Below are 24,717 nucleotides of genomic sequence, written 5' to 3'. Positions count from 1 at the left end.
AAACCAAAGAAAAAAGGGACAATGATTCATTTATTAAGATACACAGTTGCAGAACACTTGTCTTGTGCACAGCAAGGACATTTACACATAAGAAAAATTGTCATTTTGGCATATAGAATTACAACCTGAAAAGAAAAAAAAAAGATAAATAAAAGAAAAACAAAACTAGCAAATGAGTGAACATACTTCTTAAAATCACAAAATCAATGAAACAAAATGGCACGTTTATAAAAGTAAAAGTAAAAAAAAAAAAAAAAAAAAAAAGCAAACTAAAAAACAGACAGAAGGTATAAAAATCATTAGTCACATTTGAGTGTATTTTGTATTTATGAATCCCAGAGTGTTCGAAGATTAAGAACTATATAATCCTACTTCTGAACATTTAATATCTACAAAATATATATCTAATAATTTTGTTTTTCGAGCAGTTCGTCATTAAGAAATACATTTAAAAGAAGAAACAGTGAATCTATTTACAGAAAAAAAACCTGGAACTTCATTGAGTAAGCAATGGTAAAACAGTTTTCTATGCCATATAACATTTTCATCAACTAAATGACTGTTATATGTATTTTGGGGGCAGGTATCATATAAAAGACTGTTTCATAGACACAGGCTCATCATGCTGGGGGTCAAATACAACAATGACCTAATTTCACAGACAGCCTCATTATCAAACAGCTCTCTAAACAGCTTGTTTGTTCTTTTTGCACTCATTGTCTCAAGCACATTAAACAAACAAAGAACATTTTTTGCTCATATGTACTTCACTAAAGTCCTGGTAACTCAATTCTCCTATTACACTCGCAATCTCTTTTTCTTGGCAATTATACTCCCGAATTCTCTTTAATCCAGGCACGGAATCTGGGGACAGTGCTGTAAATTCCAGGTTTGTTTCTACGGGCACATCCATCGCCCCAGCTCACCACACCTGCCAGAAACATTCGCCCGGCTGAATTAGCGCTAGACAAAGGACCACCTGAGTCACCCTGCAGACAAAAAAACAAAAACAAAAACAAAAGTATAATTACTCACCAGGCAAACGATATTAGAAATATGTAATATAAAGTAAAATTATTTATTTAAAGGGTCACATGACTAGAACAAATAAACTCAATGGGGGGAAAAAAGAAAGAAACAATACCTGACAGGCATCAACCCCTCCTGATAGAACACCAGCACATGTCATGCGAGAAGTGATCTGTCCATTCATCAGTGAATCACATACTGTGCTGTTAATGATACGCACTTGAGCTTTCTGCAGGACTGTTGCTCCAGAGCCTGTGTACATGCAGGCACACACGTACAGATTTTAATATTTATTACACTAAAATATTAAGCAAGTCCTGCCAGGGAAAAACTTTGCTTAATCTCACCCATTAGATAACACCAAGCTTTTGATGACCAAATACACTCCTTAGATTGGGTGATGAACATTTCACATCCAACGCATTAAACACCAATTAAACTGTGAAACCCACCTCCTTCTTTGGTGGCCCCCCAGCCAGTGATCCATACCGGTTTGCCCACAGGGAAGACGTAAGAGGAGGATGGCAAACAGATGGGCCGGATAGTGTCTTTGAAAGTGACAGGATTATCCAGTTCCATGAGAGCTATGTCATAATCGAAGGTAAATTCATTGTAGTTGGGGTGAGGAATGATCCTCTTTAGGTAACGTTTTTCTGCTTTATCTGGCTGCTTTTGTGTGTGGAGGCCCAGATACACCTCCCAAGATCCAGCCTCAGCGAGCCTGTTCAAACAAACACACAAAACACATTTTTATTTATTTCTTTGGTCTATACAAAATCCCTTTTTTTAGTACATATTCTTAAGGAACTTAGGGACAAGATAAAAGAAAAGAAAATAATTAATAGAAAGGTTTCATTCACAAACAAATCTGTGTTTCTGAACGAATCTTTCAAGCGAAAGAAACATTCAAATTCAGGTTGATGTACTGACACATACTGACTTGTCCCTACTGTGTCAAGCACGTGACTATTTGGCAGCTCTGAAGGAATGTGTCATTGGTTTGATCTATTGATAGAACAAGGTTTTTTTTTTGTTTTGTTTTTTGTGAACGTGAATTAATGTTGAGTTTGAACTAGTGTGCTACAGATACTTCATAAACTGAAGGAACTAGTTTGTGAACAATTTGAACAAATGGTAATTATCTGCCCTGAATGGTTTAAACAAAAAAGTCATTCCTTTAGTTCAAATGCGAGACTACTAGTTCAATGAGAACAGGGGAATGTAGCACTTTGGAGAGATTAAACATGACTTAAATAATGTAAGTTCACTAATTTAGGTCCCAAAAATATAGAACAATATAACAGCTTAGTTGTTGTCATTTGAAATGGATGTAGTTATTTAGCACATTTTTGTCTCGTTACATTTGTAAAACATTACGAACTGCTAATTGTTGTTTTTAATCAATGAACTGCATGAACTAGTAATTTGTGAGCGAAATAGATGACCGAGCTGATTGCTGATATCTGCATGTTGTGCATTGCGTGCAAGATGAGAAATAATAAGGGACTGTATTTAAAAAGTGAGACAAAATGTAATAGACAATTATGACATAAATGTGTAAAAATTACTAAAGCATTAAAAAACTGCATCGTAATGTTTCTTCGTTAGTGACCATTTTCTCAAAACTATCCTGTGCTGATAACAGGTTAAAAGAGTCTATAAACTCTGAAGAGAATTAATTAAAATTTCTACTGCAATTACCACTACAATTACAATCAATAATAATAATAATTAAACATTACACCATGTTTTGAAAGTTTTGCAGAGGCACTAATCACACTGGTAAATATGAAGCATTAAAACAGCAATATTTACTTGAGTTTTCCTTCGTTTTGTACGCAATGAGCTGCCGTGACTATCCAGCGATCACTGATGATTGATGCTCCACACACATGTATGGAGTTTTTCACATGAAGGCTGACCTGCCAAGGCCACTCCCCCTCCGCTGCATCCTGCCCACCCACAATGCGCGAGGTTTTAAAAGGTTGGTTTCCACATACTATAATAAGAGATGTTATTAGAAGCGGCACCTCAGCCTTACACACAAAAGAAGATGATGAACAACATGATACATGAGGATACTGAATTTGCTACAATAGTACATATAGTATAGGAGTCAATATTCCATGTTACCACTGTGTGGCAGTTAAAACCTGGTTGAGAGTCAGATATTAACAGGGAAAGGTCATTTAAAAAGATGCGCAACAAGTGATCGTGCCCACCCATATGTTATTACTTGCAGTCTACTTACAAATGTAATGAAATATAATTATAAATGTTGTTCCATGGTGTTTTAATATTTTACCATCACAGAAGTTCTCGTCAGACCCATCAGTACAATCCTGCACTCCATCACACTCTGGATTCTCCTTTGTGACACACTGGCTGTTCTTGCATTGAAAATTAGTTTCCTGACATACAGAGGCTGAAAGTGGAAAAGATGGCAGAAAAATATATACTATAAAAAAAATCAACAGCAGCATACAAGTAACACGTCAACTTTCGTAAAGAGAAATAACCTAAATAACTTAATAACTAAATACATTAACTGCATCATAGATAACCTTAGTATGAACATCAGGTAATTTTAATTACACAAAAACAGCAAACTATCATATAATGTTTCCCTGTAACTTACATTTTCCACAATCTGCTTCATCAGACTTATCTTCACAGTCATTTTTCCCATCACACCTTTGTTTATCTAAGATACAGGCACCGTTTCCACATGCAAACTGTCCTTTGTTGCAGTTAGCTAAGGCAAAGAGAGAGAGAGAAACATGGTCAAATATGAATTCATACAAGGTGCAATTGCAGTAAAGAATTCCCGTGCTTCAAAACACTTACCGCAATTCATTTCATCAGTTTTGTCTCCACAGTCATCGATTCCATCACATTTCCAGAACATTGGTTTACACAAACCATTCAGGCAGCTGATCATGTCAGTATTGCACTCTATTCAAGAGAAAAATGAATATAATGAATATTTCTGAAAAACAAACCCTCACTCTCACACACACTTATGCTCTCCAAATTATATTACGTATGTTTGAATCCATTTTACTGGTTGAATAATTACAGCTTTCATCTAATAAAACAAGTACAGGAAGTTTAACAGATTGTGGTGTTCACCTGTCAAAAAGAACTAATGTCAAGAAGTTAGTATAAAAAAAAAAAAAGATCACTTTTTCACTGTGGATTTAGACCAATTACTTAAACTGGATCAGGATTTGAGCAAGTTAATTAATAGCAAGCCTGATAACTATGTGGGTGCATTTCAGGTCGATACATACCACAGTTCCTCTCATCACTACTGTCTCCACAGTCATTCCAGCCATCACAGCGCAGGGCTTTACTAACACAGCGTTTATTGTTGCACAGAAACTTGTCAGGACATGCTGATGACGAGAAGTGGAATAAATTTGTTAATACTAATGCAGATTGTACTGTTGGTGCTAAACAATGTGGCTCAAATACAGTACACCATGGGTTCCTGATGGCGTGGTACTTACGGTTGCTGGGCTCGAAGGCTGTGTAGGTTGCATTAAAGCCTCGATCAACATATGATGCATCAGAGTAGAAAACTACAGTCATTTGGTTTGAGTTGCTGGTACGCATGGTGGAGGAAGGGAGTTCACCACAAAGCCTTTGGAGACAAAGTCAACAACCTGAACACCTAATTTTAAGTTTTGACTAAAATATCCATACAAACAGTGCTGTATTATTATATCATGAACCTCATTTGGATAAAAATACATGCAAATTAAAAAAGTCTGCTTTTTAGTGCTTATATTCAAAATTATTTTTAGTTGGTTTTAATAAAAAAATTATAATTTGTTGTTTTATTTAATGAATGTGTTTAATGTTTATTTTACACTATTAGCTTGTTTATTTTAATACATGTGCCTAATAGTAATGGGGCCAGCCATTAAACTCACTTACAATTCATCATTGACCTTGACATAATCATGTGCACAGGCACCGCCGACAGACATCATGAATTTAGAAAAGACCAACTTCACAAACATATTGGATGGTACCTTCAAGACACAAGTTCACACAACAATATTATAATATGCAGTTATGGCAGTAGTAAGACATTTCTGTGCATGCAGTTTCAGTGCTAGAGGCTGTTTTACCTGAATGGTCCATTCACATCTCTTCTCTGGTGGATAATATTTTGGATAGTTTGGTGATGTAAAGGTTCCAGAAGTTCCGGTCAGAATTCCACCACATGTAGATTCTACAGAAGGCCAAAACACGAGAGAGAGGAACATAGGCTTTAATCAGATTCACAATAAAGCATTCCTGAAGACATGTTGCGACTGACTGTTGCTAGAGTCATGGACTCTGCTTATTGATAATTAGCCTACTGCATGGGTTTGCTGCTCAAACCTAGTTCAAACAATACTTAAATGTCTTCTTGCTTACAAAGTATTTTTGAGCAGGCATGTTTGTATAAGCTGGTAGTTACTAACTGGTACTTTCAATGATATATTATCTCACTAAATGTAAAATTGTTTTGACCAACCTGATAAACACACCTATTAATAATGGCATATGTAACATCCAATTAAAACAGCATGGTGAATAATACAATGCTATTCCACCCTTTACTTCAATAACAGCTTCCACTTTCCTGAGAATAATTTTCAACAGATTCTGAAATGTGGCTGTGTGATTTAGAAGCCAATTCAGTCAAAAAAGCATTAGTGAGGTTGGGCATGTCAGATGACAAAGCCTTGGTACAGGCCGTGTTCCAATTCATCAGTCCTGCTCTATAGTATAGAGTTGTGGATGAGTAATGACTCAAAACTGCACTATTCATTGTCACCCAGAACAGGATAGATTTATTTTTCAGTGAGGCTCTTCTCAAAGTTTTGTTTTCATGTCGTCTCAGGGAGTCCTTTCTTGCCTTTATCACCTCTGGCTTCCTTATTAAGAAACTGCTTAAAAACTGCTGCATAAGAAATGTATTCAATTGATTGAATTCAATTAAATTGAATGATTTAATTGAACAGAAATTGAACAATCTAAATTTCTAGTCACACCCTATTAATCCTTTCCAATGCTCTGCTGGCCTCCAAACTAATTTCAAAAGCATGAATGTAGACCGAATATATTCGCATATCTAAGATTCACAGCAAAGATTTTTGTCATCCTCTAGCGATTCTTTAATAAAAAAAAAAAAACAATAAAACAATAAAAAATGCAATAATACATTTTCTATAAATGGGAAAACACTATATCAAACTAAGGCATTACAGCACAAGCAAAAATTATTTCCTCAGTTTCAACAATGATAAGATTATGAAGTATGCATGAAAAAACAATAAGTGAAATGTACAGACCAAACAACCAATGGCTCATCAAAATAGTTCTCATTCATACCTCTAGCTCTGCCAGCCACCACTTGAGACACTTGTGCTCTGAAACCAGGATAGTCCCCCTGATCATCTGTTATCAGAGTCACTAGCATCACGTTTCCAGATGAGATGAAGCCGAGAGGGTTATTAGGAGAGTAGGCTCCACATTTCCTATTATACAAAAAAGTCAATAAGATCCAACTATCACATCAGAACAGTTCAAATAAAAAAAAAAAGGCCCTATTTGTTTGTCTTTTTTTTATTTATTTTTTGCAGTAGAAAGTGTTTTTTTTTGCGTGTGCTATTGCAAATGCAGAACATTTGGAATGTAAGCTATGCTGTGCGCTCCTTAGAGACAAAGATTATTCAGCATGCTGCATATGGAAAGTTAATATACACTTAAGGAAATCCTTAACTTACTATAAAGGAAGATGTAATTGGATACAGACATTATCATTGTTTCATTAAAAAAAGCTGCATTAAACTTTTACATTACACTAAGGAGCTATTAATGAATATCAAAATAAGCTAACCAAAAGTAGGCATCCACTTACATATGCCATATCTTAAAATATGTGCTCTCTTGGCTTTTTTCCCCCCAGACCCTATTTCTATGTAAGGCTGCAAACTAGCAGGTGTATTGGCAATGTAACTGGTTAACATAACTAGCTGGTAATCCCGAATGGCTAATTCAGTTCATTTTTGTATGCATACGAGAACTAGCTTTTGGAGTTCTCAAATTATCACATTATGTCCTGTGAAAACAATTTGTAAACTGTATATAGCTGTTAATTATAAATGCATATGACAGAAAAACTTTCACATCATAGAGTCTTCAACAATAATTCTGTGACTAACAATGTCAATAGCTCTTAACATTTAACGCATCCCAAAGGACACGCCAGTAAAATAATCTATATTTAGCACCTATAAGCAAAACTGCAAGCTTAAACAAAGGTTCATGGACACAAGCTCTGGCCAACAAGCACCATATTTAGACAGTGACAGTGTTTCTACTTATGACTGTACACAACCACAATAGGTATGATATCAATCTAAGTGAAGACTTGCAGCTTTAATTCAAAAGTTTCACAAAAACATTGCATTTATTGATATAAAATTTGAGCCTTTTATTTTTACACACTCTATGTTCAAAGATTGAAACGTATTTGGAAAACAGACCAATTTTATTGCCCAAGTGTGGCCTATTTCCTTGTTTTGCCATGATGAATCAAGAACATAAAAAAGGTCTGCAGTTGATTCAAAGGTTTACATTTGTAGCCGTTCATGTCATGGGAACTCTCAATATGTGGTCCAAATAATTGTTGATGCAAGTGAAGGAGCTTATCGCTAAGCTTAAAAAAAAACAATACAGACATAAAAGCAACAATTTTATGTTGAAAAGAAGAAATGCACAGGGAACCCTAGCCGTGGCAAGAACACTCTTGAGGAGGTAGTTGCATCATTGTCAAGTCTACAACCAAGAGATGTCTTTTGGGTATGTAGGTACACAGGGTTTACCTCATGATGCAAAACAATCAAAACACTTAAATACAGAAATGCTAGATTAGACTTCACTTTAAAAAAAAAATTATTAAAATAAAAAATGGTAGTGAGGTAATGTAATGGCATGGAAATATAAGGCAGTCAAAGGAACTAACACGAACAAGTTTCTTCCCCTCTAATCTTCCATGTTGTTTGCATGCTGGGATGCTTTTCTATTCACTACAGCTGTGAAGAATGATTATGTGAGTTACTATATATCCATTCTTGCTCACTTTTTTCACCCAGGAGTTTAGCCAATTATGTAATACTCAAACCAGTCCTTATTTTACCAACATCTAGGCCAAGATCAAAGTTACAGAGATAACAGGTTCTTCATTCTGATGTTTGACCTGAACATTGACTTAAGCTCTTGAATTGTATCTGCACAATTTGTACTTAGCACTGCTGCCACGTGATGTGCTGATTAGATAACTGCATAAATGTGTATGTGTACAGGTACTCCTAATGAAAAAGATGGTACCTGACTATTTTCATTATCACTCACTTATAAGAACCCTAATGGTCTATATGCTTTTTAAAAAAAAAAGGCAAATAATGACATGTTTATTAAAATTTAATTTCAGAAGGTCACGGTGAGCTGGGAAGTCAACGAAGCTTAACAAGCTGTTACATTTTGAGAATTCTATGATGATTTAACTTTAATTCGATACTGAAAATGTTCCATTAAATACCATATGGTGGACCCTCATGATGTGGCATTCAAAAACCTGAAGGACAAGTTGCTGTCTTATTGTACTGACTAATGGAAAAACATTTCATGAATGCGAGTCACGAAATAAGTGGGTCATAGCACTTACAGAATCAAGTACATCAAAATGTAAATGGATATTACAATAATTAAATCACATAAACGGCCCACCAGACAGAAAAATAGGTATTCATAAGCACACACAAAGATATGTTTAAAAAACACTGATTAAGACACTGGTTCACCACTGAATTTCACCAAAGGATATTTCCAAAAAAGCCAATGGCCAAACATTAAAATTTTTTGCTGAAAATAGTTAGAGGGTAACCTTCAATGATTTATATATGAATATTGTCAATGAGTGTGTGTGTACTTTGTATCAAGATATCAAGTTACACATTTAAGCACATGAGAGAAAGTGAGAGAGAGAGGAGAAAAGCAAGAGAAAGAGATACAGTGGTTGCCAAGCTTGTTTACCCTGTTTCAGCTATCTAGCTAAGACACACAGCTAAATAATACACATTCAAAATGAATAGACACAACTCGGCTAACAAAAAACTAAAAAAAAAAACAATAATAAGCAATAGATTAAATTGCGTAATACTAATGCTTCTTTTGCAGTTTATTCCACAAACCTTGGGATGGTGTTATGAGAAAAACCGAGAGTGTGTCCATTCTTTTTTTTTTATATAACTGCCATTACATTTCTGGGAAGTCTTTCTAATAAAATGTGGAACATGGTTATGGGACAAGAGTGATGGCATGTCTGTGGGTCAGTGGATTTTAGGGCTTGGTATTAGCCGCTTACGCTCTTCCACACAAACTTTGTAAACCATTGTTTTTTAGTTTTTTAATAGAATGGGGCATTAAGGTTGTGGAACAGGTTTTGTCGTATGATTCCAGTATAAAGAAATAGAAGAATGCAAGATGGTCGGGTATTTACATACCGGTACTTTCGGCCATAAATGTAAATTGGTACCGTATTTTTCGGACTATAAGCCACTAAATTTTTTCCACGTTTTAAACCCCGCGGCTTAAACAACGAATCGGCTTATTTATTAGACCAATTTATTAGACCAATGAAATTTCCGAACAGTAACGATAAAAAAAAAGCACCTCACCTGTGTTCTGAGCTGCACGGCATCGAGAGAAAAATGTTTTTTCTTATAGACAGGTGCGGCTTATTTATTAATTCAGTGGGTGCAGCTTATATATGGGTGCACTTTATAGTCCGGAAATTACGGTATTTGGCGCTATATACAATACACACTATCTTAAGAGAGAAAGATCTATAGAATGATGTTTCCAACCCCATGCTTTACCTTGGGCATATTATTCATGGTTTATACTTATATTATAGCAGATCTGACAATGTATATTGTCACAAAGCAACTCATCGAAAGAAACAGGATAGGAATATCAATTTAAATTCATATGTTTAGCCCTATATATTTCTCCCCTACCCTGATGCCTACCCTGGTGTAGATATATTTCTGTGAGAAAGCATCACCATAGTTTATAAATGTATGATAATTACTTTACAGTTTGTATGTGATTGTGTTTTTTTTCTTATTTTTGTCCTTAAAAGCCTTTCATTTGTTTTTTACTCAAATTTTGTTGGTTGCTTTATCACATTAAAGGTGAAAAAACTAATCTGCCGCCATTTATCCTTTTTAATGTTTACAGAACATCAACTGCAATTCTTACAGGAATGTGAGTGCACATGTTAATCGTAGCTTAGGTGAAATTGTAATTATACACGTATTAGTGTATGACTTCATTTCATGACTATGAAATATATGCATGATAGAGGCAAATTATTTAAAATATATGTAGTAGACAAGAGCAAAGAACAGGAGGGTTTCAGTGGAATGAACAGGCACAGGGTGTGCACAGGAAAGAGTAAATTAAACTAGATTTGTTGATGAACTAGATTAGACTGAACTAGTTTAAGGTTTAGCCAGCTCTGAACAATTTTGTCTTTCAGTACTATGCATTCAAAACAACCGCAGGTGAAGTCAGGCATAAATAGTTACTCTAGACTGATATTGATCAACCACTGGGAATAAGAAAGTTGACATGTTTGATTGACACCCTAGGCAACATATATAAAAAAGTGCATTTAACATTGAAAACTAAGCGTCAAACCTATAGAATCAATTCCACACACAGATTTTTCTTACATTTGTTTGGAAACTTCTGGAAGATAGGAGTACATTACTTCAAGCCACATGCTGAGCATTTTATATGTGGTTTTCCAAGTTTTGCTCACAATAACATCAACAATTAAATACCTAAATGTTCTAAATTGCCACTAGCAACCACTGGATTAAGTGTAGCTCAACCACAAAATTACATACTGCAGAACTGAATTAGTACAACTACTGCAGCTGTCAAATGTTCATCATATATGATATATTAATAACTAATAAGTAGAATAGCTTTAAAATATGGAGGCATTAAGATACCATGAGTGGTTATATTGTAAATGAGACATGCCTGTCGATTAAAGACTCTCTTACATCATATCTAAAAAAAAAAAAAAATAAAAAAAAAAGAAAAGAAACACTTTAAACTTACTCAGCCATAAGTCGGCTCTCAAGGGCCACCAGTGAGTCATACACTTTTAGAAAGTCGTTCTTGCAGTTTTCCTCAATGTTAAAAGTAGTAAATTCCAGCTTGAGGACATAGCCAGGGTCAGCTCGTAATTGCCACTGAGCGAAAGCATTTTGTGGGTATGGGTAGTTTGGAAACCCAGGTGTCATGATATCAATGACTTGATTAGCCTTGGTGTGAACTAGATATTTGTAATATGCTGTAAGGAAACACAAGTAAGTATCATTCCTTACACATAGCACACATATACATTTATTTTTATTTAAATCATATAGGTAAGACTTACAACGATTTGCAAACATCCGTGAATCTAAAGCTATCAACAGAAAAAGACCCAAAGATAAAATTAAACAAATATTAATTGGAATATAATATAATGTGTAAAACCATGCAACGATTATGTACCTGATGTTAATATTCTATTAAATTTCAGCTCTCCTGTTGATTCCGATACACGCCGCCCAGCCTTCATCATCATGTCATCCATGTTCTTCATGGTGTCATCCACAGCACCCGCCTGGGACACTGGAACGTGGAACTCTGACAGGTAATACGCTATTACACTGCCTTCACTGGAGATAGAGGGAAAAGTGACAACATTCTTATAAAATGAAAATAGTACGAAATAGGTTTACTCACTGTTGGGGTTAAGTCACCAAACTAAGGGCTGATATAACACTTTTCCAACATGAAATTTATTTTAACTGCATGCGCTGGGTGTGTTTCTCTAACCTGTTAAGTTATTCTAACCTGTCAAAATTCCAAACTGTTGAATGATCTAATAATACAAAAATAAAAAATAATATTATTATTATTATCATCATCAATCATTTAAATTTATTTGGATGATTAAAATTATATTTTAATATTTGTATGTTTTAAGTTTAATAGTATTCATATAAATGCATAGTGTTAGAGTTTTAGGCAGCTGTGAAAAAATGCATAGTGAGAATGCTTTCAGAAATAAGTGTCAATAATTTGTTTTTATCAATTAATAAAATAGAAAGTAATGTAAAGAGGAGAAATCCAAATCAATATTTGCATATCCAATGTAATATTGGATACTTTATGTGGCATCAGTTCTTCTAGGTACACCCTGTAATTGCAGTAACCAAGCTAACACTCTAATAAAATTAGCATTATAAATATAACCAATTGAGATAAGTTATGAAAGTTTTGTCCAATAAAAATGGGTTTACACTGTAGCATTTTTAAGTTCACAGGTTTATAACAATACCTGAAGGCTTGCACAGTAGAATCAACATAATATTTGGACAGCTGGGGAATCTTGGTGTAGATATCTCTTAACTGAAATTAAACAATGTTACGACACAATTATTTTCATTATAACAAACAGTATACAAACTGATGCCGATTTAACCAGGTGTTGTGACAATATGACCTACCTGAGATGTAACCTGTTTGGCCAGGGCTTGAAACTCTGTACTATTGGGGTTCTCATAAGCCTGCACAAAATCTTGATTTGTGATGTTCATAGAGCCAGCGTACATCTTTTTCACCGTGTTGTACCTCCGGACTGAAAGTTCAAACATGCACATTACACCTTTTTACAACAGATAATAAAAAATCTTCAGACATCAGAGTTTTAAAAGGTCCTTCTGTATAAATAAAAAGGAACTGAATCAGATGTATTTATGTCCTACAATCACAGTGGGAAAAAAAAAATCAGTCTTAAGTTCTATGTTTTTATTTATTAGGGCATAAAGTGCAAATGTGAGGTCCTTACCAACCAATAATATACAACAAAGTAACCATAGGGGACAACTAAAAAAAAGCACAACAGATTTAAATATGTAGTCATTTGTCCTGAAAAGTAAACCATTAAAATAAAACCTGTAGAGAAAACAAAAGTACCTCTTAACATGTAGAAACATTTAGTAGCAATAACTTGAAGGAAATGCATTCTCCAGAAGTGCATTCATTTCCACCATGGCTTCAGTTTATTGATGTTTGATGCCATTCATTTTTTCCAAAACAGTATCAATCTTAAGATCCACACACAGTATCTCAGTGGGGCTGTGGTTTGGACTTTGATTTGATTGTTCCAACAACAAGTTAATTTTCTTCTTTAACCATTCAGTTGTTGATTTGCGAGTGTATATGGGATAATTGTCCTGTTGCATGGAACGATTTCACCCCAGCTTAAGCGGCTGGACAGAAGCAAATTATCCCGCTCCATCACCATGCTTGACTGTTGGTCTAAGTTGTAAAACTGTAGTTGCTTAGGGGTTGGTTAGGAAAAGTGGCCATGAGGATATGTCCAGTAAAACACAAAAAATCCTGTTCTCATTCCAAGATCATGTATTACTTTAGAGCATTTTAGAGCACAAATCATAAAGTTGCATGCTATAGGGTGAAGCATGCAATAAAGTCTGTCAACCACAAAAGTGGAAAAGATCTTCTGTTTAAATGGCAAGTTGCACACACCAAACACAGGCTTCTAATAAAGCACTGGCTGCCGCTGTTGAGTCATAGCTTGTCATCAGCTCTACTACTATGTTGACTGGTCCGGAGGGAATTCCCAACAAGGAGTTTGTAGTAATTGTAGTAAATGTGGTCTGATACTCCTTCCATTTCAATATTATCGCTTGCACAGTGCTCCTTGGGATGTTTAAAGCTTGGGAAATCTTTTTGTATCCAAATCCGGCTTTAAACTTCTCCACAACAGTATCTCGGACCTGCCTGGTGTGTTCCTTGTTCTTCATGATGCTCTCTGCGCTTTAAACAGACCTCTGAGACTATCACAGTGCAGGTGCATTTATACGGAGACTTGATTACACACAGGTGGATTCTATTTATCATCATTAGTCATTTAGGTCAACATTGGATCATTCAGAGATCCTCACTAAACTTCTGGAGAGAGTTTGCTGCACTGAAAGTAAAGGGGTTGAATAATTTTGCCAACCAATTTTTCCGTTTTTTATTTGTTAAAAAAGTTTGAAATATCCAATAAATTTCGTTCCCCTTCATGATTGTGTCCCACTTGTTGTTGATTCTTCACAAAAAATTACAGTTTTATATCTTTATGTTTGAAGCCTGAAATATGGCAAAAGGTCGCAAAGTTCAAGGGGGCCGAATACTTTCGCAAGGCACTGTATTTTACGCCAAAAATGGCAACGTGCATGATGACCAAACCATTTCATTTTGAAAGGACCAAAGTATATTTCTCCAACACATTTGTTGTTTATTCACATGCAGTTTTTTACAGCCATATAAATTTTTTTCCTAACCATCCTTCCATGAAACTCTTCCATTAACCTTTTTGAAGACTCTACACATATAAACAAACATTCTCTCAGTGCAATGATAAAATTCTAATTGAGATGACATTATAAACTTACTCAGACTGAAAAGCACCAGATTTAAGCTCAAATAAAAAAAAAACATAAATAAAATGAAATGTTTGCCTCACTAAACATCCTTTTCATTATGTGTGAAGGCAAAATACATCTACATTTTCATCAAGGCCTGGTTCATTACAGTTCTGATTGTTTTAAATTGCTCAAATGTTGAGCTTAATACTAAAATGAATACCAAAATGATCATTTAGGTCTAAAACACAATTATGTAAATGACATTTAACAAAACAAGAACTTACAGTGGCAATGTAGGTTAAAACAAGAACTTACAGTGGAAATGCCATACAAGAAGTCCTGTCATCAAAGCCACAACAGCTGCAAAGAAGATTACACCAACTATAGCACCAATCTTCCCTGGATGCTTCTTCTTCTCCAGCTTTTTGGAATCTGTTGCTGGCAGAAATGTGACTGCTTGGTCCCAGTCCTTGTCCTAAATAAGCAAAAAAATAAACAAAGAACCTAAAGTATCCATCTTATTTTCATTATAGGTTTCTTACTATTATCTATAGGTGCTATAATAAATGTATCACTTGGGGAAAAAAAAGAGAGAAAAAGGGTTATTTATGCGCTGGATTACTGATCGGAAGGTCGGGGGTTCAAGCCCCGGTATTGCCAAGCTGCCACTCTTGGGCCCTTGAGCAAGGCCCTTAACCCTCTGTGTGCTCCAGGGGCGCCGTATCATGGCCGACCCTGCGCTCTGACCCCAGCTTCCAAGCAAGCTGGGATATGCGAAGAACAACATTTCACTGTGCTGTAATGTATATGTGACAAATAAAGGCTATTCTATTCTATTCTAAATTAAAAGCTTTTCTAATTCTTTTTTGCTATTTCTTTTCTTTAGAGTTTGTCCGCTGCTCTTCTGTCTAGTTCTGGTCATGTAAAAAAAGAGGGGCAAACTGTAAATAATAATTTTAAATGCTTATTTATGTTCACATTAAAGGTGAAATCAATGTTTTTTGAGACTGCATAACAAGTCTCATGAGTTCATAAAGAAAGAATCTTAATAAAGATCCGTACACACCTATTTTTCTGCTTCCAACATAACAACGTCAAGTTGTATCAAAGCAATAGTCTTTACTTCATCTCTCAGTAGTTTATTTGTAATAGCTGATCATTTTAAATGTAAGTAGATTGGCAAATTGTTATCTGCTTTGTATAAAAAGTTAGTCCCGCATGTGTAATCTCTTCTTATGAAGCATGTTTTTGGACTTGATTTAAAATCACATCAGGCCTTCTGAACAGTCATCAATGACTGGCTTTACTACTGCTCTCGTGTCTGAATGAGCACATATCCCCAAAGACATGCTTCAAAATCACCAAAACCCCTTTCCAGAATAGTGTCATTTCTAATACTTCGAAAGGGAAACAATTCAAGATTCAAACAGTGCATGACCAGGGGGTTCAGACTCTAATAGACAATAAATAAATAATAAATTTATTTAAAAAAGCAAATACTGCATAATTTAAGTAAATCTAAGTAATAAATGTAGACAATATTCTGATTAAACAAATCCACTGTTAAAAGGAATGCTGGGTTTTTATGTTACAACCCTCAACTTCCGGGGAAAAAAATAAATAAATAAAAAAATTATATATATATATATATTCATTCATTCATTCATTTTCTCCCGCTTATCCGTAATTCGGGTCGCGGGGGCAGCAGTCTAAGCAGGCCCCCGCCTTCGACTGCTGCCCAATCCTCACAGCACCGTCCCTTACGGTCCCTCCTGCAGGTGGTGAGCCCACGGGAAGGTGGCCCCACGTCACGGACCTTGATATTTCCCTCGTAAGGGACCCCCGGAGCATAGAGGGTTAAGGGCCTTGCTCAAGGGCCCAAGGGTGGCAGCCTGGCGATACCAGGGCTTGAACCCCAGACCTTCCGATCGGCAACCCAGCGCCTTAACTGCTGGAGCCACCACTCCCCCCCTATATATCTCTTTCTTAAAGCAAGCAATTCTGGCCATTCTAATGAAGACAAACTTGGAACACAGAAAGAGATGAAAGAAATAAAAATGTATGAAAACGAAAAAAAAAAAAAAAAAAAAAAAACACTGGCCATGCAGCCATGTTTAAAAAAAATCTGAAGGATTCGGATATGTATTTTTTTAAATATTTGATTTAAGTTGGTGATAAAATTAACTGATTAATATTAGTTGTCTACCACATTATATCAGAGTTAAATTAAATGAATTAAAATTTTTGACTTTTATATCCAGATCAGGTGTACGATGCAAAACATTTTCCATTGGACAATTAGCTGCTCATCTGTTCATTGACCAGATGTTTTTCTCATTAGTTCCTCGCAAAAAAAGCAACTAAAAATCTGCAGTGGATTTTTGTGGCTTTTAATTTGGAATATGTTTCTGTTAACTCTCATTATAAAGTCCAAAATATACATTTACTGCCAGTAAAGCATGCCAGGAGGAGGGCGTATCCGTCAAAGTCAACAAACAAGAGAAGCCTTCAACAAAAGACAATAAAGAGTGTTTACCACAAGACGCAAGTTCGCAAAAAACATCTTTAACATCCAAACCAGTTCTGGAACAGCATCCAATAGATAGAACAGATAGATCAAGTTGTACATGAATGATAAGAAGAGAATAGCATTGAGAAGGGAAGGAACTACTCATGTTCAAAAGGATACCACCATATGTTATAGCATGTGAATGTATGAATGCTAGTTCCCTATTAGTTAATATGTTTGGACGCTGCCAATAGCCACAGGATGAATTTACAAGTGATCTTTTTAGACCCAACAAGATGCCTTTAAACTTCACAAAACAGATGAACAATGATTTTTTTTTTTTTTATACTTTATAGGCAACTCATGAGTGTTTATTAAAATCAAGTTAATCACTTGTCCTGATTTAGCATGTATTTAAAGGTAAAAACAAAAAAAAGTGAGCACAAAATACTACAAGAACAAATGGAACTGAACACAGAATAGGAATGGCAGAGTATAGAAATTCCATCATCAGGCAAGAGACCCAATGTCTGATTATGTCTGTGGGCTCCAAATATTATAGAATAAGTATCAAAAATTACAATTCTATTTTATAAATAATGTTAGTCTATTCAGTTACTTTTGTTCACCTTCAAAGGTGGAGCAATGGTAAAAATGTTTAAGGGCAAAGCTTCAATGAAGGATGGATCACAACCGAGACAACAAACTGTCATCAAACCAAATAATTCACATGTAGACCTTGTCTAGACTCTTTGTATGCATCAGTTTCATTTGTCTTAAACTTAAGTGATCCAAACATGTTCCAGCATGACAACATCATTATGCACAACAATGTTTAGAAGACATGACATGCCAAGGTTAGTGTGGAGGAACTTGAGTGGCTACCTATAGAACATGGCAATGTGTCCTTAGACCCAGAACAGGGAGACTGCAAAGCTTATAAAGCAGATAAAATGATTCTATACAACTATGAGCCATTAGTTTAGGGAGAAGGCCCACATCGAGTGTGATCAAGTCAAGTCAATCTTCAGTTAAACACATATGCTATAATCATTTTAAGTTTCAATCAAATAAAGTTTGAATTACAAAGATACACACTACTGATTTCTATTAATAGATTGGTCTATTTATCTGTCTATACAATGATGATAAATCCATAAAAACAAGATACCAAAAACAGTACTAAATTGTGATAATTAGAATACTACAATGTGAAGATCTGAGTACAGATGCAGTCAATGTGTAATGAAACTATGAGTCAGTTCCCATCCTCAAGTTTGGCATTTGGCCAAATCAACCTAGCATGACATCACAGTGCTGAGTTTCTGTTATCTAGTCAAATTTGTATTCATTCTGTTTGTGTTCCCAACAAAGCTACATCAACCAGCACTTGATGCGCTAGGCCAAACTAACAAACAAGTGATATTCTGAATTCCTAAAATTATGACTCGAGCCCTAAAATCACCAGATTGCTACAACCAACATGCTTAATCAGCCAAAGTGATCACTGTATTTGTGAAAGTGAAAGTTTTGAAATGGTAAGCCACTGATCTAGCATTTCTGATTATATAAAGCATTTGATCAGCCCACAATTGACCAAAACCAGTCACAAATGATACAAATGCACCTTAAAGAAATATTTACTAAACCCCTTTAGGACAGAAGAGGAAATAAACAAAATAAAGCCTATTGTTTAGCCAGTTTGGAGTGTAAAAATTGTAATCTGTTTTTTTACTGCTACATGCAGTGACATAAGAATACAACAGAGAAGAGAACTGCTCTGGTCACTTAAATGCCAAATGGTCAAAATTTGTATCATTAATCATCAACAATTGCATTACTTTAAATTTTATGTCTGAGCCAAATTTATCTTGGTCTAATCTAATCGAAGAAGGTGCTATCCATCAGGCTTCTGTTCAGGTTCTTTAGCAAAGTTGAATCTTGCAGTTTTGTACCAAAGAGCAAGCAAGGGCTTTATTCTTGCACTCTGAACATCAATTATGCAATGTCTTTCGCACTGTTTTAGCTGTCACAGAAACTCTGATTTCCACTAATGACTCATGTGCCAGAAAAGCTCGCCCTTGTGTTTTTCAAAACTAGATTTCACACAAAGTGCATCGTGAGGGTTGTCATTTTTTGGATGACAGCCACTGTGACTCTGATTAAAGTGTTTAGCTGGTTCTAAAGCTCCTGATTACTGCTGCAACTGTCTTTTGATTTTTTATTTTTTTTGGTTGTTTACCAATCCTTTCCATCTTTGTCAAGTCTTGGAATCAGTTATGTCTGCCAATTGTTTTCGAAATGGAGCCATGACACAGGTGTTCACAAACAATAGTTATAAGACTAAAAACATTCTAGTGTTCACAGGTCATTTTATACCCATGTATAATCAATTAGGCTAACTGGAAATCCCAAGTATAGTCAATTGAGTTTCAATTATCAATGTTTTTTTTTTTTTTTTTTTTTTTTTTACAGTTTCTGTCAGTGATTACAGAGGTTTTCCACGTTTGTTGTGTTAACTTTGGGCTCTGTATTTTTAATATTGTCTTTTTTCTTAAGATTAAAGACAAAATACTCAGCTTGCCAAAAGAAAATTACAATAGCTGTGATAAAAAATTTTCACATTTCACATTTAAGTAATACTGCACAGGGGATCTATTGACTTCTGTTGTATGCTGGAAATGTGATCATTATATCATTTACCATGTTATTCATTTTCTTTTAGAATACTAACATTAACTAACTAACCAATGAAAGTAACCCAAAAATTATTTTAAATGACAACTGAAGAAGGTATTAAAGTTCTTTGTTTCTCTCACTTGCACTGTTCATGCTAATTGCTTTTAATGATCTTTTTCCACAAGACCAGGCTTGCCCTCAATGCACCACCAATGCATTGTACCTCTGCTGAATGGGGGTTGGGGGGGGGGTGTTTGTGTGTGGTAACTACTAAAAAGGTGCATGGTTTCATATGTCCAATTGTTTCAGTAGAACATCTCAGTAGCACAAGGACAGTTTTTGGAGAGTAAAACCTCTCGACAGGAACACGTGATAAAAAAATATGCTGCTCAATAGCTTTAAAAAGATACACTAACTGTCTGAAAACCTGCATGCCAAGACACGCTTGGGAGATACATTGAAACAACACATTCCAAATTCCACTAGTGTATGCAACCTTACAAATTCTTGTGTACATGTCAAATGTGAGTATGCCATTAGGCAAAAACTATAAAGCAAATCCAGTGAAAATAGCAGACAGGGATCAGAATAATCAGTGGCAGAGTTCATTTAGTAAGCCTGTAAATACTTCATTCATTCAGGAGAAAATGCCTTTGGCCAGCTGGAATAACAATCACTGAATATTTGATCTGGAATTTGATCTAACTTGCTAAAGTTTACTGGTGTACTGGTATTAATTATGATTGGCATTAAACATGATGCTACAGATATCTTTAAATGAGTCAGGAGTGCACTGTAAAATGCCAATATACATGTTTCAATGTGCCAAAATGCATTCTATCTATAGAATATATTCTATAAATGGAATATTAACCCCAGTGCCTGACCTAAAAATAACACAGTGGACAGATTATAAAGTCTCAGAAGTTTTACGGTCCTTTTAAATACGTCCTTTGGACGAAGTTTGTCTGTTTATAAACTCTTCGCTTGTCAGCGTAATGATCAACCTGTCTCTGTGAAACTCTTCCTTCATTTCGACTTTACAGTGCAGACACATTGAGTAGGGAAATATAAACACTGTAAAAGAAATACAAATTGTTCTGATTATCAGGTTTGGTTGCTTGGTTTTTATGTTTCTGAGAAACCATAATAATGTAAAAAAAAACAACAACAACAACAAAAAACCACACAACTAAAGATTACATACAATATACAGAGCTGAATATAAATTCGTTAATTTTTTTCGTTTGACATTACCAATAATTCACTCGGTATAATTGGGGGAAAAAAAGGTTTGTGGATATAAACTCAAAATCAGAAATCCCGTGTATCTGTTACCACTGTGCAGCACTGTGATACATTAATGCGTAAAACTGACACGGAAAACAAACAACAATTCCGTAAACACAGATTTAATAAGGAACAAAATGGATAAAATAAAGTTAGTATAAGTCTTACCGAAGACTTCGGAGTGTAACGCATTCCTGCATCCATTGGATCCATGATTTTAAGCAGAACAGCCGATGTGTGCTTCCTGGTTCCCACCTGTTCCTCGACCAATTCACGCATCCGATTGCACACCTTCAAATTGAGTAAAACCAGTCTTCAAACCAGTCTTGCTGTCGACGGCAAGTGAAACTAGTAGCCTATATGACCCCAAGAAAATAAAAGAAAACGCAATCTCAATTTAATAACTATACCCAAACAATGTAAATACAAAAGTCAAAAGTTTAATAAATCATGACCTATTGCGTTTAAAGATATGCAACAGGTACAACGAAACTAAGATTTGTCTTCGCCTACATCCAGAGCGTCATCTACCTGTATGACCGAAAAAAAAAAATAATAATCATACTTCCGGATTCAGGTAACAGTGGGCGTGTCCCTAAGAGCGATACTCGCCGGCGATTCAAGGCCGCGCCCGCGCTGCCAAAGCCTCTGAGTGCTCGTGCGAACTAAACGTCATACATCAGGAAACCAGGTTTAATGAGTATCTCACTTCCTTTTTCATTTGAAGCGACAAATGGGCGAAGAAAAAAATGGTTTCTGTTGCCTCACATTGACTCATAGACTATTATTAAACATAATAACAATAATAAAATCGTCATCATCAAGTGATAAATAAAACATCTGTGTGGTTTCAGTTTGGTTTAACTGTAGAGATAAGGATAGAAGTCTTCCCGTGGGCTCACCACCTGCAGAAGGGACCGTAAGGGACGGTGCTGTGAGGATTGGGCAGCAGTCGAAGGCGGGGGCCTGCTTAGACTGCTGCCCCCGCGACCCGAATTACGGATAAGCGGGAGAAAATGGATGGATGGATGGATGGATAAGGATAGAAGTAGCATTTATTCTACTATTCTACTATTTATTCTATTTATTATTGAGATTGCGTAGCATGATCATAGAAATCCAAATATTATGTTATTTTTGTGTATGACAAAAATATGTAAGGCATTATTTAATGCATTACTAGGTGGATGTCCTGCATCATTAATAAACAAGCTTCAGTTAGTCCAGAATGCAGCAGCCAGAGTTCTCACAAGGTCAAGAAAATATGATCATATAACCCCAATCTTATCGTCCCTACATTGGCTTCCTGTTAAGTTTCGAATAGACTACAAACTATTACTTCTCACATATAAAGCACTAAATGGTTTGGCTCCTATGTATCTATCCAGTCTTTTAACACGCTACAATCCGTCACGCTCCCTGAGATCTCAAAACTCTGGGCTTCTAGTAGTTCCTAGAATAGCAAAGTCCACTAAAGGCGGTAGATCATTTTCACATTTAGCTCCTAAACTCTGGGATAGTCTTCCTGACAGTGTTCGGGGCTCAGACACACTCACCCAGTTTAAGTGCAGATTAAAAACATATCTTTTTAGCAAAGCCTACACATAACACACATCACATATCATAACTTTGTGCTCCAGAACATCTGATCACATGCACATTATCAACTTGTGCTGTTAATATCATGAACAGCAGCTACACTAATTCCTCTCCACTGCTTCTCTTTCTCTCCCCATCCCGAGAAACCCTGAGGTTTGGCCAGCTCCAGTCACCTCCCACCTCGTGATGATTACGGACCTTTGAAGAAGTAGATGCCGAACTCGCAAACATCCCGAACCATCTAGAGATGTACCAGTGCCATTTGGATCCCGCTACATGTGTGGAGTTTGACATTGGACCTCCTGGAGTGTTTAAAGGCTCTGGCATGGAGAAGCTGATGCTGGATCTGTGATGATCACAAATGCTGAGCTTATAAAACTAGGAGCTACTAACCATATAGTCTGTATAAGACTGCAGAAAGAACATCACTTATAATCTTATACTCCAGTAATCATGTTAGTTCTCAGTCTCCAGTGTTCTGTATTGTTGAAAGATTTATGATCAAACTCTTGATGTCACCCAAATGAGGATGGGTTCCCCTTTTAAGTCTGGTTCCTCTCAAGGTTTCTTCCTCATAACATCTAAGGGAGTTTTTCCTTGCCACAGTCGCCACGGCTGCTCATCAGGGACAAATTCACACCATTCACCTTAACTGTTGATTTGTGTAAAGCTGCTTTGAGACAATGTCTGTTGTGAAAAGCGCTATACAAATAAACTTGACTTGACTTGACATGTAAGGGATCATCCAGGGGATGTGTGCCTTACATTACATTCCCAGTGCAAAGCACAGTTTACCTTCACTAAGTGCATTAATATCCCACTAATATCAAGTTCTTTTGACAGCATTGACAATCTAGTATTAGGGTTTTCAATGCAAAACTGAGTGCATGGATATAAATAACTGTTAATTTTCATTAACACTATATATAAGTGGTTCTGGAATTTAGTTTGACCATTATCATGCAGAGAGATTAATGTGGTAAGATAACGTTTATAAAAAAATAAAAAATAAAATTCACAATATTTGCTGGGAGAGCTCTTAGGGAGAGCTTGTATGTTTTCCATATTCACTACTCAGTGTGTGTGTGTGTGTGTGTGTGTGTGTGTGTGTGTGTTCCACCTCAGTCAGCAGCGCACCTGCAACTACTTCCTCATCAGGCGAGAACAATTATAAAATAATTAAATAACCCGGGGAAATGGTGGCTCCAGCGGTTAAGGCGCTGGGTTGCCGATCGGAAGGTCTGGGGTTCAAGCCCCGGTATCGCCAAGCTGCCACTCTTAAGCCCTTGAGCAAGGCCCTTAACCCTCTATGCTCCGGGGGTCCCTTACGAGGGGAATACCAAGGTCCGTGACGTCGGAGTGACGTAGGGCCGCCTTCCCGTGGGCTCACCACCTGCAGGAGGGACCGTAAGGGACCGGTGCTGTGAGTATTGGGCAGCAGTCGAAGGCGGGGGCCTGCTTAGACTGCTGCCCCCGCGACCCGTATTACGGATAAGCGGGAGAAAATGAATGAATGAATTAAATAACACCAGTAATTCAGCCACTTATCGCCCGATTGTTTCAGGTCTCAGTGCAGGAACGGTAGTGTCATTTGCAGGTGATGCTGTGGTAATGTTAATTTCTCTTTGTTCAAGATTCAGAACCTCTCTGTTCTGTCTTCTTCTACTGTTATTCTTTTGTTATTGCTCCACTCTCCACACACACTCCACGGCACACCAGCGAACCGAGTTCGAGCCCCACCCTGGGCACTTCCCCGCGTCTGCGTATTCCAACGATAGCTTCTTTGTATGAGTTGAATCTTAGATCTTTCTTTTGACTCTGTCATTCCGAAATTTTACATCTATTAACTATTGTTTGTAGATGACATGTCCATATACACCAACCAGATATAACATTATGAAGGGAGAAGTGAATAACACAATCTCTTTTTTTAGGCACCTGTTAGTGGGTGTTATATATTAGGCAGCAAGTGAACATTTTGGCTTCAAATGTAATGTGTTAGAAACAGGAAAAATGGGCTATCCTAAGGATTTGAGCAAG

At 36.2% G+C, this 24,717-nt stretch overlaps 1 protein-coding gene and 1 long non-coding RNA gene across 3 annotated transcripts; one reads left to right on the top strand and one right to left on the bottom strand.

The window, feature by feature from the left end:
• Window positions 1-12: 12 nt before the first annotated feature.
• On the bottom strand, window positions 13-21,658 carry st14a (ST14 transmembrane serine protease matriptase a). 2 transcript variants are annotated; one of them, XM_083552656.1, is made up of 20 exons: window positions 21,534-21,658; window positions 21,247-21,434; window positions 14,916-15,075; window positions 12,672-12,802; window positions 12,503-12,573; window positions 11,671-11,837; window positions 11,552-11,581; window positions 11,230-11,464; window positions 6,421-6,566; window positions 5,169-5,272; window positions 4,972-5,069; window positions 4,542-4,675; window positions 4,323-4,427; window positions 3,877-3,984; window positions 3,668-3,784; window positions 3,335-3,454; window positions 2,845-3,028; window positions 1,482-1,750; window positions 1,145-1,281; window positions 13-989 (listed from the first exon to the last, which is right to left on the bottom strand). In XM_083552656.1, the coding sequence occupies exons 2-20, from the start codon at window positions 21,355-21,357 to the stop codon at window positions 828-830; spliced, it is 2,589 nt and encodes an 862-aa protein (XP_083408782.1). In that variant the 5' UTR covers window positions 21,358-21,434; window positions 21,534-21,658; the 3' UTR covers window positions 13-827. The 2 variants fall into 2 exon arrangements, with proteins under 2 accessions (XP_083408782.1, XP_083408783.1); XM_083552657.1 differs by having other exon boundaries at window positions 21,592-21,642.
• LOC310732364 lies at window positions 19,555-24,701 on the top strand. Its single transcript, XR_014535464.1, has 4 exons — window positions 19,555-21,974; window positions 22,183-22,239; window positions 23,416-23,876; window positions 24,210-24,701. It is a non-coding gene; the product is annotated as an uncharacterized lncRNA (long non-coding RNA).
• The last annotated feature ends 16 nt before the right edge of the window (window positions 24,702-24,717 follow it).

This window comes from Silurus aristotelis (genome assembly GCF_946808225.1).
Source record: "Silurus aristotelis genome assembly, chromosome: 10".
NCBI classification, from domain to species: domain Eukaryota; kingdom Metazoa; phylum Chordata; class Actinopteri; order Siluriformes; family Siluridae; genus Silurus; species Silurus aristotelis.
The sequence above is the reverse complement of the archived record's forward strand: the minus strand, read 5'-3'. Positions and strand labels throughout refer to the sequence as shown.